Here is a 17685-nt window from a genome sequence, read left to right as displayed (position 1 = left end):
CCACTGCTCTAGAGTCCAGTGGAGGTGTGCTTTACACCACTGCATCTAACACTTTGCATTGCACTTGGTGATGTAAGGCTTGGATGCAGCTGCTCGGCCATGGAAACCCATTCCATGAAGCTTTCTGTGCACTGTTGTTGTGCCAACCTGAAGGACACATGAAGTTTGGAGGTCTGTAGCTATTGACTCTGCAGACAGTTGGAACTTCTGCGCACTGTGTGCTTCAGCATGCACTGACCCCGCTCTATCATTTTACATGGCCTACCACTTCCTGATTCAGTTGCTGTTGTTCCCACTTATTTCCATTGTATTATAATACCACTAACAGTTGACCGTGGAATATTTAGTAGCAAGGAAATTTCACGGATGGACATATTGCACAGGTGGCAACCTTTCACAGTACCATGCTTGAATTCACTGAGCTCCTGAGAGTGACCCATTCTTTCACAAATGTTTGTAGAAGCAGTCTGCATGCCCAGGTGCTTGATTTCATACACCTGTGACCATGGAAGTGACTGGAACACCTGAATCCAATGATTTGGAGGGGTGTCCCAATACTTTTGGCAATATAGTGTATATGTTAAATTGTGCCAAGAGATTTCTTGCAACTCCAATATATATTGTCAGCAGAAGGGTAAAGAGTGCATAGCCTATCTGGGGTGTAATACCAGTGGAAAAGTATTTTGTATTGATTCTCCTTGTACAGATTACATATCAAGCTTTTGGCATTTTGAGACAGGGTGAGATTTTATCAACTACTAAATATTATTTATTACAGCAGCGCAAGAAAAAGGTTTGTGAAACAATAGACTCATTTATTTTATAAAAATGAATATGAAACCAGATGGGAAATTACCCTATTCAGGCGTTATTGCACTCATCTTTTAAAACAGTTTATTAACTTACCATTATATCGGTTTCCATACAGGTATGTACTGTCAGTAAAATGAGGTAAGGAGAACACTATGGCCCCCAGTCCAATCATAAGTGCTGAAAAGGCAAGCCATCTAGGCTTGTGCCCTCTTTGTCCATAAAAAGACACAAAAAGTGACAAAACACAAAACGCAATGTCGTAGCTGGCAGAGATGAGCCCAGTGAGGGAACTGTTTAAGTCATAACGTTTCTCAATAGTAGAGATGACTACATTTACTAGGCCATTCACAGCAGTACCTGCAAAAGAAAAAGACAGGGGGCAGTGTAACCAGCAATTATTTATGCAGACATAAACTATGCATACTCTACAATACCAGAAAAATGTACAGTTACATGAAAAATTATTTGAAAGGTTGATGGCAAAAAAAACTTGCATCTTCAAGGAATGCATGGATGGTATAAGCTATATTTTTGACTGATCCTGCCTATTTCTTCAAGGGATAACTATTTAAGGTAATTTTTAGGTTACAGCAGACACCCCACACTCAATTATTCTTAGACGATAACAGTAGCAACAAGAGTGCCTCCTCATGCAACATGAACATAAAGGTCTTACGAGTAAAGATGAATATCATTCAATAGTAACCAATCATCAATCATTGCTAATTGGTAGCAGGAGCCCTATTTGACATAACATTAGCATTTGCAAAGGTTTCCAACAGCTTTCTTGCAGCCCTTTTAAAGACCATTTAGCTTCAGTATGGAATTGTTAAATGAAGATCCTAAAGAGACCCTGCCTGTATGTTTTACTTCTAAATGTTAAACATTTATTCAATGCCATAAAAATAGTAAATAGATATGCAAGTGTTGGATCTTACTAAACTCGCCACCTACCATGATGTCATTGTCTTTGACAGTTCAAGAGAGACTGTTTATAGAGCTGTCAGTGGCATGTCTTAACAAAATGTTCCATACAATTACCTGTCAGCCACTAGCCACATGCTGTATAGCTCAAAGTGGATCAAAGATGAGAGATCGAAGGTATGCTGGCTTTGTTGGGATTTGGCATGTCAGGCAAAGGCAGAGGGATGTTGACAGCAAGGGCTGCGAGAACAGAGAAGCAAGGCAGTACGGCAGGATCCCTGTAGGAGATCCACATGGCAGTGAACCTCTTCATCTAGCTCTTTAAGAGTACACTAAAGCGAGTCACACTGGGAAAAGCCAAGGCTAAAAAGCAAGGACAGCTTGATGGCCTTGGGGCCTCAGTCCTCTCACCCCACTGTGGATCTATTATTGGGTACAGTTCTAATTTCCATTGTATCAGGGCTTAACATTTAGAAAAGAAACCTGATGACAGGGTCTCTTTCAAGGAAGTTCTAGCTGTAGCTTCAACAGGATTTTAGCAGGATTTAGTAAATTTCAACACAGCTTGAATCTAGCGAAAAGATTGTCCAATGATACAACACTCTCATCAAAGTTGACCTTACATTAACTTTACAAGCCTGAATGAATAAATTCCCAACATGTCACAATGTACAACAGCAGTATTATATGTCAAAAAATGGTACTTTTATAATTAAAAAGCAATCCTTGAGCTTTGGTTAAAGAGGAACTTCACCCTCACCTTGCATATTTTCTTTTAAACCCCCTTAACTGTTATTATGGCTCGTCTTTTGTCAGGGTCCTGTCCACGGCAGAAGTTCTGGAAGATCTGGCATTTCTACCAGTACTCTGCATGGCCGCAGAAGTACACATCAGCCTCAGTTTGGTGCCAGACGGCATTTATAAGGAGGTTCATCACTTCCTCAAGTTGCTGGATGATCTCTAGCTCCCCGTGCCCTGTTCCTGTTTCCTGTGATTCTGACCTGTGATTTCCTGTTCCTCAGCTTGCTCCTGGACCTGTCTACTCTGCTTTACCCCTGATCTGACCTCGGCTTGGCTTACGGATATTCCCTCTCACGCTCCTCTGTATATGACCTCGGCTATCCCATCTGACTATGTCTGCTCTGATTCCCACCTGGTACCTGACCTTGGCTTGAACCGACTACCCAGTAAACATCTAAATCCCGAAAGGGCTTACATACCACGCACAGGCGCCTCCTGTCTGCAGACCTATCTCCGTGCACCAGCTGTGCTTCTGAGTGGACCACCAACCAGCACTCCTACAGGCGACCTGTGCAACTTTGGGCCAGACTCCCGCTGTCCCACTCTTAGGGGAGTCCGGAACTTAGCCGCAAGGGAAGCCCTCTCTCCATTGGCCTCCATCACCAGGTACGTGATATTTTTGCTTCACATACACATGTTCCCAAAGAATCCAGTGTTGTTCTTCTGAGATCCACTGTTGGGTATAGCAGCCCAGGTCGCACACTGCCATCCTGGTCTTCCTTAGTCAGTGTGAGTCAGTTTCCTTCACCATCACAATGACATGCCCCTACTACTGCAGCCTTCAGGGACATGTGATAGGAATATCCCAAGGTTATGCAGGTGAAGAGATAGGTAATTCTCACCTAGATGAGAATGGCAGCAGGGGAAGAGGGTGGGGCTAGTTAACCAGAAAATGAACAAATAAAAAAAAATGGCATGTTATGTTGTGGAGAGTGGGAGGAGTGCAGAGACAGAAAGCCACTCAGGGGGGGTAAATGTCCGCTTTAAAGTGGAACTAAACCTATTAATTGAATGGTTTAAAAAAATAATTCCAGTAATGCCGCTTTTGCTCTTAACCAAACTGTCAAACAATCACATGGCTGGTGTCATAACTGTTCACGTGCAGCATCATGGTAGTTGCAGATCAAACAGAGGCTAAGATGGCAGTTTCCTTGGCTGAAAAGGATAGAAGTGACTTTGTTTAGGCTGAGATGATGTCATCAGTCTGCTGCAGGCAGACTACAACATTGCAACTTTCAAGCATGTTGCAGGATGAGAGAATACAAGCAGGAAGCTGATCTATATCAACATTTGTGAAAAGAACCAAAAACAGTAGAGTGCTATTAAAGCTAATCTAAAGCTTCCTAGCCTTTACAGCCAAAGAAGCTGCCATCTTAGCTTCTGCTTGATGTGGCTTGGTCAAGCCATTTGATAGCTTGACAGTTCAGATGAGAACACAAGCGATGTGACAGTTATCATTCCCAACATGCCTTGAATGCAACTGTTTTCGGAAACACTAGCGAAACACTTAATGCGTTTAGTTCTGCTTTACCTCCTTCAAGCTAACTGTACATATATATATGGCCTCTTGGTGTGTGGGCCTTAATGCTGAGAGGCTGCATATATGCGTACCAAAATGTAAACAGAACTGTGCCGAGAGCTCGTGCCCTAGGTGCTTCCGGGACAGTTACTGGCAGCTAATGGGTAGCTCTCGATCTCTACTTGTGAATGGGAGCGTTTCAATCATATGAACGCTGTGACAGCCAATCACAGCGGTCACATGATCATAAACCCTGTCCTGCCTCCCGGCATCTGAGACCCCACCGGTAGGCTCAAGCTCCAAGAGGTTATGCAGCCTGTGTATTCGCTTCCTAGATATTCCAATGCTTCCTTCCATTGTAGAAAAATCAGAAAAAATATGTTTCTGCAAAATCTGTTCACTTCTAGGTTTTCCTAGGCTGTCAAAACACAGTTAAAGACCATTGTTTGCTGATAGCACTAATTTTTGGTTCATGCTCAGCTATACAAACCCGATTTTAGGACAGGGAAGATAAATACACATTATAACAATGTGAACAAGTGCTATGTACAAGGACTGGCTCCCCCGTGGTTATGACTTCATTCCCCTATGAGATGAACCATGGTGATTTTTTCCAGAGGAGACACCATGATATAATAATTCTGTATGCTCAGTTATTCTGTACACAGAGCATGTGAATATTAAAATAAACATTGGCCTATAGGTAGACCCAAAAAGCAAATGTATGCAAAACATTTTATTCTTTGAATGATTGCACTGGAAACATAGGGGTTGGTAAAAAAAAAATGGAAACACTACATGATTTGCAGGTGTGAAAATAACATGCTTTGCGTCAAAAGCAGAAGTGATGTAACTTTTTTTTGCTTCCGCTGTGTGATGAGACACCTAGCTAACAGGAGAGAAGCCTCACTTTCATCATTCACTTTGTGCGCTGCTAATAATACGGAGTCGTGTCAGAGCTTACTGAACGTCAAAGAGGGCAAATTGTTGGTGCCCGCTTAGCTGGTGCTTCTGTGACTGAAGTTGCCAATTTATTTGCTGTGTCATGAGATACAGTATCAAAGGTTAGGACAGCATATACAGTTTCTGGGTAAATGTCATCCGATAAGCATATGTGCCCTCTACATAGTCATTTGACCGATAGAGACAACTGGAGCATTGTGACCAGGAATAAGAAAACAACTGCTGCAAAAGTGGCTGCAGAGCTCAATCTCAATCCTGTGAAGTATTGAAATCTCAGTCTCAGTCCTGTGAAGTCTTGAAATCATCACCTAAACCTCTCCAATCAAGGTTACATTAGTGATTAAACAGGACTCTAATCACCAACAGACCTGAATACAACCGAACTTCACCAAATCGTGGATCAGTTCACTAAACTTAAAAAGTTCCCATTCCAACACAGCTGCTTACCAGCACATCCTTAAACTGTAGACAAAAGTTCTTTTTATAGTTAATAAAATAAATGAGTAAGGGTTTGAACATCTTTTATGTTTTTTTATGCTTTCTGGGATCTAAATGCAGAAATTTCATTGGTGGCAATGTTGTCAACAGTACAGAAAACAAGGACAATGCTACAACAGGGCCACAGATATCAATGCAAACCTAACAGGTTAACTAGCAGCCCTAATCTGCTTAAAAGAAAAAAAAAACTTTTTCTTTGTGAATTGCTGCTGCAGATTGTTCTTCACTTCCTATCCTGATGGCAATGTTGTTACCTAACAGGAAGTGAAAGGAAATCTTTCCAACAGAATCCCTCAAAACAGTTCAAACTGTCTGGGGTTCCAACACTTCCCTACACTATCCAATTTACTATCATAAAATCAGCATGACTGTCAGCCAGTTAACATTTTTAGGAGACGTTAGCAATGGCAATGGTAGTCTCCATGTTACATTCAGAACAGGTTTTCTTTAAATTGGAAGTGGTCTGTGCCATGGTGCTACACATATCACTATTCAAAGAAAAAGATCTATCAAACCAGCATTTCCGCCTTGTTCATCAGTTGTTTTCCTGCAGATATCTGAAGTTACCAAACAGACTTATTGAAGTTACAGGTACATTGTAAACTCTAACACCTGCAATAAGGAAATCACAGGTTACCTTGTCCATGCAAGGGCTGTGTTTACCCACATGGGGATGCACAGATGTTCCATGCATCCCTGCGCAGGCAGTCGCATTCATGTCACTTGGGATACAGCGGCTGCAAGGACACTGAAGCTGCATCCCACACAGGTAATTGCAGCACTTGCACAGGCGTATGCTGTAGTACACACATGTAAACGAGACCATACCTTTCCTTTTAAAAATTGTATTGCAGTGGCTGTCATGTTGATCTAGTCTATTTAGACTAGAAGTATGCATATAAAAGTGACAGTAAAAGTGACAGCCAGCCAACTAGAATTTTGAAAAGCAATGCAGCCTCCATACATTTCTCATTACTGGTTTCCATTACTGGTGGAACACACATCACAGCATACCTAAACCCAGGAGGAAACCCATGCTGTATGCTCTATTGCCCATGGCCAATGGAAGCCTTGAGGAGTCATTATAATATGGTGGTGGCCGCTTTGTTTTAATACAAACATGAACCATAAATACATTGCTATATACAAAATCAAAAATCAAAACAATAAAACAATTCCCATTATCTTCTATATATTCTAAACAACCCTACAGAAGATGTTCCTTGATCTGCCTCTGTCATAACTATAAAAGATATTAATAGCTACTATACTTATGAATCACCTAACCCACATTACTATAAGGAAAGGGCGTCATCCTAGGTAACCAAAGGAAAAACCTCTATAGGAAAAGAGCATTTTAACTGATACAAACTACAGAGTATGCAATTGAAGACCTATGTATCTCTTACATTTATGAAGGCATCCCCCAGATTATACAATACTAACATAAACTGGTTATGCAGAAAAAATATTAAAAAATACATTCCGTAGATTTCCAGTAGTTTGTATTCATGGCTGCATATTTATCTAGTTTTCACATCCATCAACCACAAGGTTCACTATGTGCCAGCTGTGCTGCCTGCAGTGTAAGGCAAAAGGAAAAGAGGGGTAGCCTAACTGAGTCATACAGATATGGGCCAACACGTTGGACTGGACTTTCTAGAAGATATAAATAAACACAACAAAGCATTGATCATGCATGAACATGTAAATTGCATGCTCATGGATTTTACAATGCACACACAGGCTCAACATATACATAGAATTTACTAATCAGAGTAGTTTGCAACAGAATAAACAATCCAGTATCCTAATGTACACTAGCTAAATTGCAGCATGCTGAAAAAATATGCTTTTTACTAATGTCTCTGGGTATATCTCTCTGCTTTTAATACTTCTAAATGTGCATAACATGTAGAAATAAAACTACATTCAATGCACACAGCTATTATTTAAGGAAACTATAAAAAAAGAAACCCTGTTTTGTAAAAATGATTAGTGGTCTATACACAGAGAGCTATTGCATTATCTTTGTGTGCAGGCACAGAGGTTCAAGCACCGGCTGGGGTACTAGACTCCATACAATGGTACATGAAAGTTCCAATGATTTATGTCTGTACACATGCTACCCAACATAGTGTATGGGTTGTTTTGACATGCCATTTGGTTTGGAACATTCAATTTCTTTGTCAGTTACATTATTTTGTTTTTTTAATTGAATTAGCAAGCATTTTAAAGTGCACCTTATAGAAACAGTATACACAACAGCAGCATTTTGTAGGTATTCACTACACGCAGCAAACAAGGACCAAGCTGAATGCATTGACCACCACTGTATGATCAGCTAGATGGAGCCTGAAATAGCTTGTGGACATCCATGCCCTCTTTTGGACTTGAGCACTAAGTACACTGTAATTTATCCCAGCTCTTGTCTATTTGCTATAGTACATCAGGGCTACTGTGACCAAGAAGAGTATGCTGTAGTATGAAGAAACATGCTCTTCCAGAGATCTCATGTCCTATGTAAAAGCTAGTCACAAAAAAAGTGCTTGCCAAGGCTTCTGCATACACCTTAGTGCCTTGTGGCTGGTAGTAACCCCTGAAGTAATTTGGTGTAGTATCAAGTTTGCTAGTTAAACCTGGCTTCCAAAAATATATTTCCAGAATTAAAATGAAGGAAGTCTCCTGCTTCAGTTTTAATGTAAAATATTTTCCGTTTCATTGTGGCAGTGCAAGTCAAAGCTAAAATGTTCTGTGTACATTCATGCATTGTACATCAGTAAATAATAACCCTATAATTGATATTTTGCTTATATAATAATATATCACACGAGACACGACATAAAAGAAGTACACCCATTTCTGTAATCCAGTTAAAGCTCGATAGGATCAGCGTAGGTGTTACAATTATAAAAGCACTTACTGAGATCATTTTAGCAATTTAAATGATCTGTTTTTCTTTATGAATTTTGTATGTAACAATATATAGGGCAACATCATGACAAAAGTACATTATTGTATGCTAGGATGTTACCTGCAAAGGTAAATGTACGCAAAAGATATTTAGGCTCCATTCACATTGAAAATGAATAGCACTTTAACAAGCATAGTGCGATGTGTCAGTTTTGCATAGTATTTTCGGATCACGGGCAGAATAGAGGCAATTTTGCCCTCGATACAAAATGCCTAAATGTGAACGCAGCCTAAGAGTTCAGTTCTCCTAAAAGTGATATTTCAGCTATACGTTACATTTTTCAGACATCCACTGGCTTCTTATAATGTGTGTGGACCGCAGCAGGGCATCTCATCACTAGATTTCCTAACTGTAATCCTGAACATCTTGGAGACTCAGTCATTACTGCATCAGGGGTACACCTATTTCCATGGTATAAACTAAAGACTCCATCAAATGTAGTTGACAGCTATTTGTAGTGGCAAATTCTCATATGCAGGCCTGGGAAATCAAAGAACATATTAATGTGCATTTATTATTTTTGTTGCAGGAGCCTATAAAGTAACATATACTGGTCAGAAATGTCTCTTATCCTCCCTAGTGAAACATGATGATTCCAGTCATAAGAGATGTTTTATAGGGTAACTTCACTTTCGTGGGTAAAAAATAAGCAAATTTAAAAAAATAATAATATGGCGTATACAGTTGCAACACACGAGTTATATTGTAATTGAATGTTATTAAAATTACCTTTCCTTTTCAATCTGCAGCACTGTAAAATGTAATACAATATAGCTACCTGGAGGCATTCTGTACACAGATAATGTACAGAGCAACCCCCAGAAATGTCATTTCCTGCTTGTGTGACTGGCTTACTGATTTCCCAGACATTTTAACTAAGATACAAGTAAGAATTTGGGCATCCCCTGCAGCAAAAACTGCATTTTTGGTGAGATACTCCCAAAGGGAAATCATGTCTAAAGGGTTGCAGACCCTACAATTTTCCTCATTATAGCCCTTCAGGTGCAGCAGCTGATTGATAATTATGAAACCATTCCCATACAGACTCACTCAGCACATGGAGTCCAACAAATGGCTATTTCTTCAGACAAAACAAAAAGTAGGAATCTGCAACAAAGGTTGTTTAAAATCTCTGCAATTTTCAGGTGGAATGTTTTTTTTTTGTCAACAAAAAGGGGAGTTACTCTTTAATATAACATATGGACAGAGAAGAAAACTATACTGCATTTTCAGATGCAAAAGTTGTAGAGGTGTTGCAGTACTGCATTAAAAAAATACCTTAGTAAGAGAAGATGCAGGCGATTTGGGGTGTGTGGTGATCTGCGCTAGGATCAGCAGTGTATTCATATACTGTAATTACATTAGGAATCTGACCAAGTCTTTTACTCCTGGTACCACTTGGAGTAAAGGACCACCTGGACCCCTTCTTAGAAGTAAGTGTTGTCCCATGCAAAAGTGAACATGCCACTTTTATCAAAGAGAGCACCCCAGCCTTAGATTTAGAGGTGGTCACCTCTGTTCTGACCTCTTTAGACTCTAATGTATCGAGAATTAGCTGGATGCAGCTACCAAGAAAATATATTTTGTAAAGAGTAGAGAGGTCACTTATATTCCAGTACTGCACGACTTTCCATATACAAATTCCCCCCAAAAAGCAGGAGTGGTAACAAGAAGAAGCATATAGCTCAACGCCCATTGCTTTCTCAGTGCCCATTAGTGAGAGTACTTTATCATTGTACAGTATGACCACCAGTATAAGGGGGCACTTCTCCAATGACCAACAAAGTAAAGGGGCAGTTCTCCACTAACCTTCAATGTAAGCAAACCCTGACTATAATGTAAGGTGGTACTTTTCACTGGCCTCCACTATAAGAGGACCCCACCCCACTCACCACAAATGTAAGAAGACCCTACTTTATTGACCATCAGTGGTAAGGAACTCTACAGTAACCACTAATGTAAAGGGGCCACTATACAAAGGAACACTACAATTTTCACTTTTTTTTTTTGTTGTTTTTTTTAATAATAATTCCTTTTATTCATCCATAATTTTTACTAAAAACATACTGTCATATAGATCAAGAGGTGTTAAAAATGATTCGCCTACTCATTTATTTTATTTCTACAACTTACTTATTACACTAATGTGCTCCAAGGTTGGGAAAGGCTGACTTACACCATTTTTAGGTCAGGAAGTATTACAAAATGTTGTTACGTGAGTGTATAGAGTATTACTGACTTTTAAATAACAGAAATACTGGTGTACTCATTGATCTATGCACTGTAATGTCTAAAAGAGACAAACTTATTCAAGGGAAATGTTCACTTATTTGGCTTTCTATAGACAGTCAATGCCTCTGCCTCAAACATATCCCACCTACGGCTAGAAATGTTATAAACAAAGTGAATGCTACATAAATCTGGATTGCACTTATACAGTAAATGTTAGCAAATTTGACCCGATGTGTACAACAATTACCTATCCAATGGGAAAATGTGTAAAAACCAATGCTTTGCTGATATTTAAATGACTCATTTTTATAATAATAAATAATTTCTGGCAGTGTTTCTGAACATTTTTTTTTATAATTATTATGCATATACACCTGCACAAGTATTAGGACCAGTTCACATCACATGCAGTCCGGTGTATTTTTTTTTCTGCATCAAAAACGCACTGATAATAGGTTACATGGTTTCCAATGGCATAGTTCACACCAGTGCAGTCAGTTCCAGTGTGTTCCAATTCCAGAAAAAAAAGTAGAACATGCTGCATTTTGTCTGCACTAAACTGTACTGTAACACAGTAAAATGCATCAGAAACATACCAAAAATGCACCGGAACGCAACTAAATACACTAAAAACACACCAGAACGCACATGTCCTCATTTAAGTTGACAAGTTCCGATGCATTTTTGATGCATTTTTGATGAAAAAGAGATGGGAAAAATGAACTTGAACGCATAAAAAATGCACCGGAACTTGTAAAAAATGTGCATAGAGAAACGTATCCGGACTGCATTTCTATTGTGTCAACTGGCCCTTAAAGTGTATTCCCTTAATTTCCTGCACCAGGGAGTGAGAGGAATTCTCTCTCTGTTCCTATGACAACAGTCTTTTAGACAATTGTTAGAGGAACATTTACCCCAACTAAGTGATTTCTCCCCATCTGTAGTCCTGGTGACAACTCTGAAATCTTGGATTGGTCATGATATTCTGTCTAAGTGACAATGGTCACCTGGGCAAATAGAGTGCTTGAGAGGGCTTCAAAGCCTTCCCACCTTATACAAAACTAGAAAAAAAGGCTATAGATACACTTTTATACACATGAAATATCATATTTTGTCCCATTTCTGAAATGTTTCGAATGTATGCAAAGACAAGCACTAAATGCTAAGTTCAGCACCATAACAACCAATCAGAATCCATCCTAAATGAAATGAATTCTGATAGGTCACTATAGGATACCTTACATTGCACTTAGTGTGCTGCATCTTGCACAGTTTATTAAAAAAGGCTAATGAACTGGCTTACAAAAATTACAGTGAAAGAGAAGGACAAGTCCTTGCTGTCAGAATACATTAGCACATAAGGGAGGATGCCTCCATCCATCTTGCTTATGTGGATGGGAGAATCCGTTGGGTTTTTTCCACTGAAAAACAAATCATCTATGGCCAGCCTCTGTGTTGCCAATTTTAGAATCTAAAGGGTTACTATGATTAAGGAACCTTTTATAGTGTAAATCGGCACCCAATTGTCAGGAATGGATTCACCACTGGTGGTGGGACTCACCTGCCGTGTGGGCTGCAGTACCAGGGCTGGCCAGCGGGTGCTCTCAGCAGCCAGAAGCTCACTCCTGCAATCAAGCCATCACCTGAGGCTGATTGCAGGAGGTGTATTTAAGGAATGGCCAGGCCTGCAGTCAGTTCCTTGGTGTATTGTTCCCATGAGCCCCTGTACCTGCATCCTGTCTGCTTCCTGCCTTATCCTGACTCTGCTTGATCCTGACTCTGCTTGAACTCTGCCTGCACCGACCTCAGCTACTCCTGACCAATCTTCTGCCTACTCCTTGTACCTTGTCTGCCCGTTAGCTACCGACCCGGCCCCCCTGACTACGTTGTGCTCCATATATATATACATATATACAGTGGGGCAAAAAAGTATTAAGTCAGCCAACAAATGTACAAGTTCTCCCACTTAAAAAGATGAGAGAGGCCTGTAATTGGCATCATAGGTAGACCTCAACTATGAGAGACAAAATTAGAAAAAAAAATCCAGACAATCACATTGGCTGATTTGGAAAGAATTAATTTGCAAATTATGGTGGAAAATAAGTATTTGGTCAATATCAAAAGTTCATCTCAATACTTTGTTATATATCCTTTGTTGGCAATGACAGAGGTCAAACGTTTCCTGTAAGTCTTCACAAGGTTGGCACACACTGTTGCTGGTATGTTGGCCCATTCCTCCATGCAGATCTCCTCTAGGGCAGTGATGTTTTGGGGCTGTTGCTGGGCAACCTTTCAACTCCCTCCAAAGGTTTTCTATGGGGTTGAGATCTGGAGACTGGCTAGGCCACTCCAGGACCTTGAAATGCTTCTTACGAAGCCACTCCTTCGTTGCCCGGGCGGTATGTTTGGGATCATTGTCATTTTGGAAGATCCAGCCACGTTTCATCTTCAATGCCCTTGCTGATGGAAGGAGGTTTGCACTCAAAATCTCATCTCATACATGGCCCCATTCATTCTGTCCTGTACATGGATCAGTCGTCCTGGTCCCTTTGTGGAGAAACAGCCCCAAAGCATGATGTTGCCACCCCCATGCTTCACAGTAGGTATGGTGTTCTTTGGATGCAACTCAGCATTCTCTCTCCTCCAAACACGACAAGTTGTGTTTCTACCAAACAGTTCTATTTTGGTTTCATCTGACCATATGATATTCTCCCAATCCTCTTCTGGATCATCCAAATGCTCTCTAGCAAACTTCAGACGGGCCCGGACATGTACTGGCTTAAGCAGGGGGACACGTCTGGCACTGCAGGATCTGAGTCCCTGGCGGCGTAGTGTGTTACTGATGGTAGCCTTTGTTATGTTGGTCCCAGCTCTCTGCAGGTCATTCACTAGGTCCCCCCATGTGGTCCTGGGATTTTTGCTCACCATTCTTGTGATCATTTTGACCCCACAGGGTGAGATCTTGCGTGGAGCCCCAGATCAAGGGAGATTATCAGTGGTCTTGTATGTCTTCCATTTTCTAATTATTGCTCCCACAGTTGATTTGTTCACACCAAACTGCTTGCCTGTTGCAGATTCCGTCTTCCCAGCCTGGTGCAGGTCTACAATTTTGTTTCTGGTGTCCTTCGACAACTCTTTGGTCTTCACCATAGTGAAGTTTGGAGTGTGACTGAGGTTGCGGCCAGGTGTCTTTTATGCTGATTACAAGTTCAAACAGATGCCATTGATACAGGTAATGAGTGCAGGACAGAGGAGTCTCTTAAAGAAGAAGGTACAGGTCTGTGAGAGCCAGAAATCTTGCTTGTTTGTAGGTGACCAAATACTTATTTTCCACCATAATGTGCAAATAAATTCTTTCCAAATCAGCCAATGTGATTGTCTGGATTTTTTTTCTCATTTTGTCTCTCACAGTTGAGGTCTGCCTATGATGCCAATTACAGGCCTCTCTCATCTTTTTAAGTGGGAGAACTTGCACAATTGGTGGCTGACTAAATACTTTTTGCCCCACTGTATATCAGTTTAGGTTTGGGTTTGTTTCACCTTGTTGTATGTATTTGTGTTAGCTTTGGGTTTGGTTTGTTGCACTGCATTTATGTTTGTGTTATCCTTAATAAATTATCTTGTTTACACGCTATATCTGAAGTCTGTGTTTCCCTGTGTCGGTCCACACACCTCTGGCCCTGACACCAATGCATTAATTGCACTTTAATGTTTTTTATTATGTTTGTTGCATGTCAGCTCAGGAAGACCAAACAATAAAGTATTTGTTTCTTTACTGCTTAAAATGTGATCTGAGACCCATCTGCATCAGGATGCGCTCTTTTCCAAGCATGAAGGATACCACTAGTCCTATAGTCAAGCACACATGAGCTCAGGGAACGGCTACTCATAGGCGGCAGTTAGCTGCTTCATATACACCTTCACTTAAATATATTACCTGGAGCTTATGGAATAAAAGTGTGCAGGCAAGAAAAATTCTTGTTTCCCATAGCAACCACCCAGCTCTTCCAAGTGTCTTAACTGCAGTGCAAAATTGAAAATTAAACTAGGATTTTGCTTCCAATAAATTTTTATTGAATTTGGCTCCATCCATCTTTCCATCTTCCCATCAACTCCCATCAACCAGCTCTCCTGTTCCTGCTGAAGAAAAGCATCCCCACAACATGATGCTGCCACCACCATGTTTCACGGTGGGGATGGTGTGTTCAGGTTGATGTGCAGTGTTAGTTTTCCGCCACACATAGCGTATTGCTCTTAGGCCATAAAGTTCAATTTTGGTCTCATCTGACCCTTCTTCCACATGTTTGCTGTGCCCCCCACATGGCTTCTTGCAAACTGCAAACAGGATTTCTTATGGCTTTCTTCCACCATTGACTTTCTTCTTGCCAATCATCCAAAAAGGCAAGAATTGTAGAGTGCACGACTAATAGTTGTCCTGTGGACAGATTCTCCCACCTGAGCTTTGGATCTCTGCAGCTCTTCCAGAGTTACTATGGGCCTCTTGGCTGCCTCTCTGATTAATGCTCTCCTTGCCCTGCCTGTCAGTTTAGATGGACGGCCATGCCTTGATAGGTTTGCAGTTGTGCCATACACTTTCTATTTTTGGATGATGGATTGAACAGTGCTCTGTGAGATGTTCAAAGCTTGGGATATTTTAAAACCTAACCCTGTTTTAACCCTTATCCACAACTTTATCCTTGACCTGTCTGGTGTGTTCCTTGGCCTTCATGATGCTGTTTGTTCATTAATGTTCTCTAACAAACCTCTGAGGTCTTCACAGAACAGCTGTATTTATACTGAGATTAAATTACACACAGGTGGACTCTCTAATTAGGTCGCTTCTGAAGGCAATTGGTTCCACTAGATTTTAGTTAGGGGTATCAGAGTAAAGGGGGCTGAATACAAATGCACACTTCAGATATTTATTTGAAGGCTTTTTATTTGTAAAAAGTTTTGAAAACTATTTATCATTTTCTTTCCACTTCACAATTATGTGTCACCTTGTGATGGTTTATCACATAAAATCCCAATCAAATACATTTACGTTTTTAATTGTAACATGACAAAATGTGGAAAATTTCAAGGGGTATGAATACTTTTTCAAAGCACTGTAGGCTCACTGGACACAATGTATAAACATTGTGATAATTACATAGTTACTCAGGTTGAAAAAAGACATAAGTCCATCTAGTTCAACCAATAGGAAAAAAAAATAGAAAACCTCCGTATACACAAATCTATACCCACAGTTGATCCAGAGAAAGGCAGGAAAAAATAAAACTAATAAAGCATGATCCAATTTGCACCAGTGGGGAAAAAGATTTTCCTGATCCTCCAGGAGGCAAGCAGATATTCCCTGGTTCAACAATCCTTGGTGTTATTACCAAAGGCCCAACTTCTCCTGGGGATCACAGAAGTGTACTTCATACTGCATTCCTGTGTCCCGTATTCAGCAAACAGCAGGCTAAAGTCTGCTGTCAGCTGACATCACTGAGCAGGTCCAGGCTCTGCAAGAATCCCGACCCAAATTCCCAACTGGCAGCTGGCTCAGCCTCTCAGTGAGCAGCTGACAGCCTGTGCCAGCTTCTCCCGACCCTTCCACAGCCTGGTACTCCAGTGAGTGCTGGAGGGGCAGAGAAGAAAGCCAGAGACTGACAGTGATCGGCTCTCTGCTCAGTGAAGACAGAAATTTGAGCCTTAAGTGGTTTTTGATAGCTTGGTTCTTGTTCATAGACTCAGCACATGTCTGGGGCAGATTCTGCATCAGATCCATGCTACATCAGCCTTGGTGAGTATAAATGTTTGTTTATTTTCATCCCAAAGAATGCATTCAGTTCCTTTTTTTATTTTTGTTTTTTTAATTTACTGAGCTGGCCAAAACTAGTTCTACAGGGACTTTATTTCATATTTTGCAGATAAAATGTTGTGCTGCACAAACCAACCAAACAGCATTCAACTGTAATTTTTAAAGTCCATATTTGAAAACAAATTGAATTGGACTGGTTGCTCAAGGCCAAATGCAAGGTAAACAATCATGTATACTGTATGGGTTTATTACAGTTTATAGTATGACTACTATAACAAGGTAAATATATGTATCCTTTGTGACTGAAGTGACAGCGCTTTTTGTTTCTGTGCAGTATATAAGAGATTGCAAGGATGTGCTTTCCCCACTCTACAGATACAAACTGAAACAGGTTAGATTTCATTGGAATTAATGTGTCAGGAAGAATTGAGGAAAGGAATGCTGCTCACCTTGCATGACTGCCAGGAGGCTGAACATCACTAAGTAACCTGTAGGATTGTTACAAAACTGCAGAAGGCTCGGAGTGAACCGTCCCCAGCCACATGGCCCCTCTTCATACTCTTCGCTGCCAATGGGATCCTGGATTTCCTTTTCTGTCACTCCAGGACTTGGAATCTCCTTTTTAATGTTGTTATCAATGGTCTGCAATGCCACTTCATCTAGAGTGAACATTGGGTTATCTAGCCCGTCTTCCATGGTGTAAATCTGAGATTTCAGCCTGGGATGTGGGTTTCTGGACAGTCCCTTAAAGGATCCGTGGAGAGGTAGTAATCCTTCAGACAGCTTATCTGTGCATGTTTCAGATGTTCTGATGCTTGGCAAGTGAAGCAAGACCAGATGATCTCTGTCATTAATATCAGACATGTGTCACAAGAAGGTGGGAACACCAACTTGGCTGAAATTCAGGGTAAACCCACCTGTCAGGGACCACACCTCTCCCTCCTCTGTATCTCGCCTCTTTGGCTTTGTACTAGGAAGAAGAGGTAATCAGGTGACTTGTGAAGAAAACGCCTACAACACAGTACCTGGCTGCTGTGTTCCTCTTGTCACAAGTGTACATCTAAGTTGTGACATTCTGCTTCTATCTGCAATCATTCGTTTTTAGCAGAAAAAAAGAGAAGTTACAGCATGTGTTTCTCTGTTGCAAGAAAATAC

General features: G+C 40.7%; 1 protein-coding gene across 1 annotated transcript in view; it reads right to left on the bottom strand.

Moving 5' to 3' along the window:
• The window catches only part of SLCO4C1 (solute carrier organic anion transporter family member 4C1), an 81328-nt gene extending 63855 nt beyond the window's left edge, over nucleotides 1-17473 (bottom strand). The window contains exons 1-2 of the mRNA XM_089679114.1: nucleotides 16980-17473; nucleotides 907-1170 (exon numbers count right to left, since the gene is read on the bottom strand). Of these exons, the coding sequence (XP_089535240.1) occupies nucleotides 907-1170; nucleotides 16980-17394 (679 nt within the window). The 5' untranslated portion in view covers nucleotides 17395-17473. The remainder of the gene's footprint in view (nucleotides 1-906; nucleotides 1171-16979) is intronic.
• Between the last annotated feature and the right edge of the window lie 212 nt (nucleotides 17474-17685).

This window comes from Staurois parvus, unplaced genomic scaffold, assembly GCF_062004578.1.
Source record: "Staurois parvus isolate SC_StPar_1 unplaced genomic scaffold, SC_StPar_1.0 ptg000218l, whole genome shotgun sequence".
Lineage (NCBI taxonomy): Eukaryota > Metazoa > Chordata > Amphibia > Anura > Ranidae > Staurois > Staurois parvus.
The sequence above is the reverse complement of the archived record's forward strand: the minus strand, read 5'-3'. Positions and strand labels throughout refer to the sequence as shown.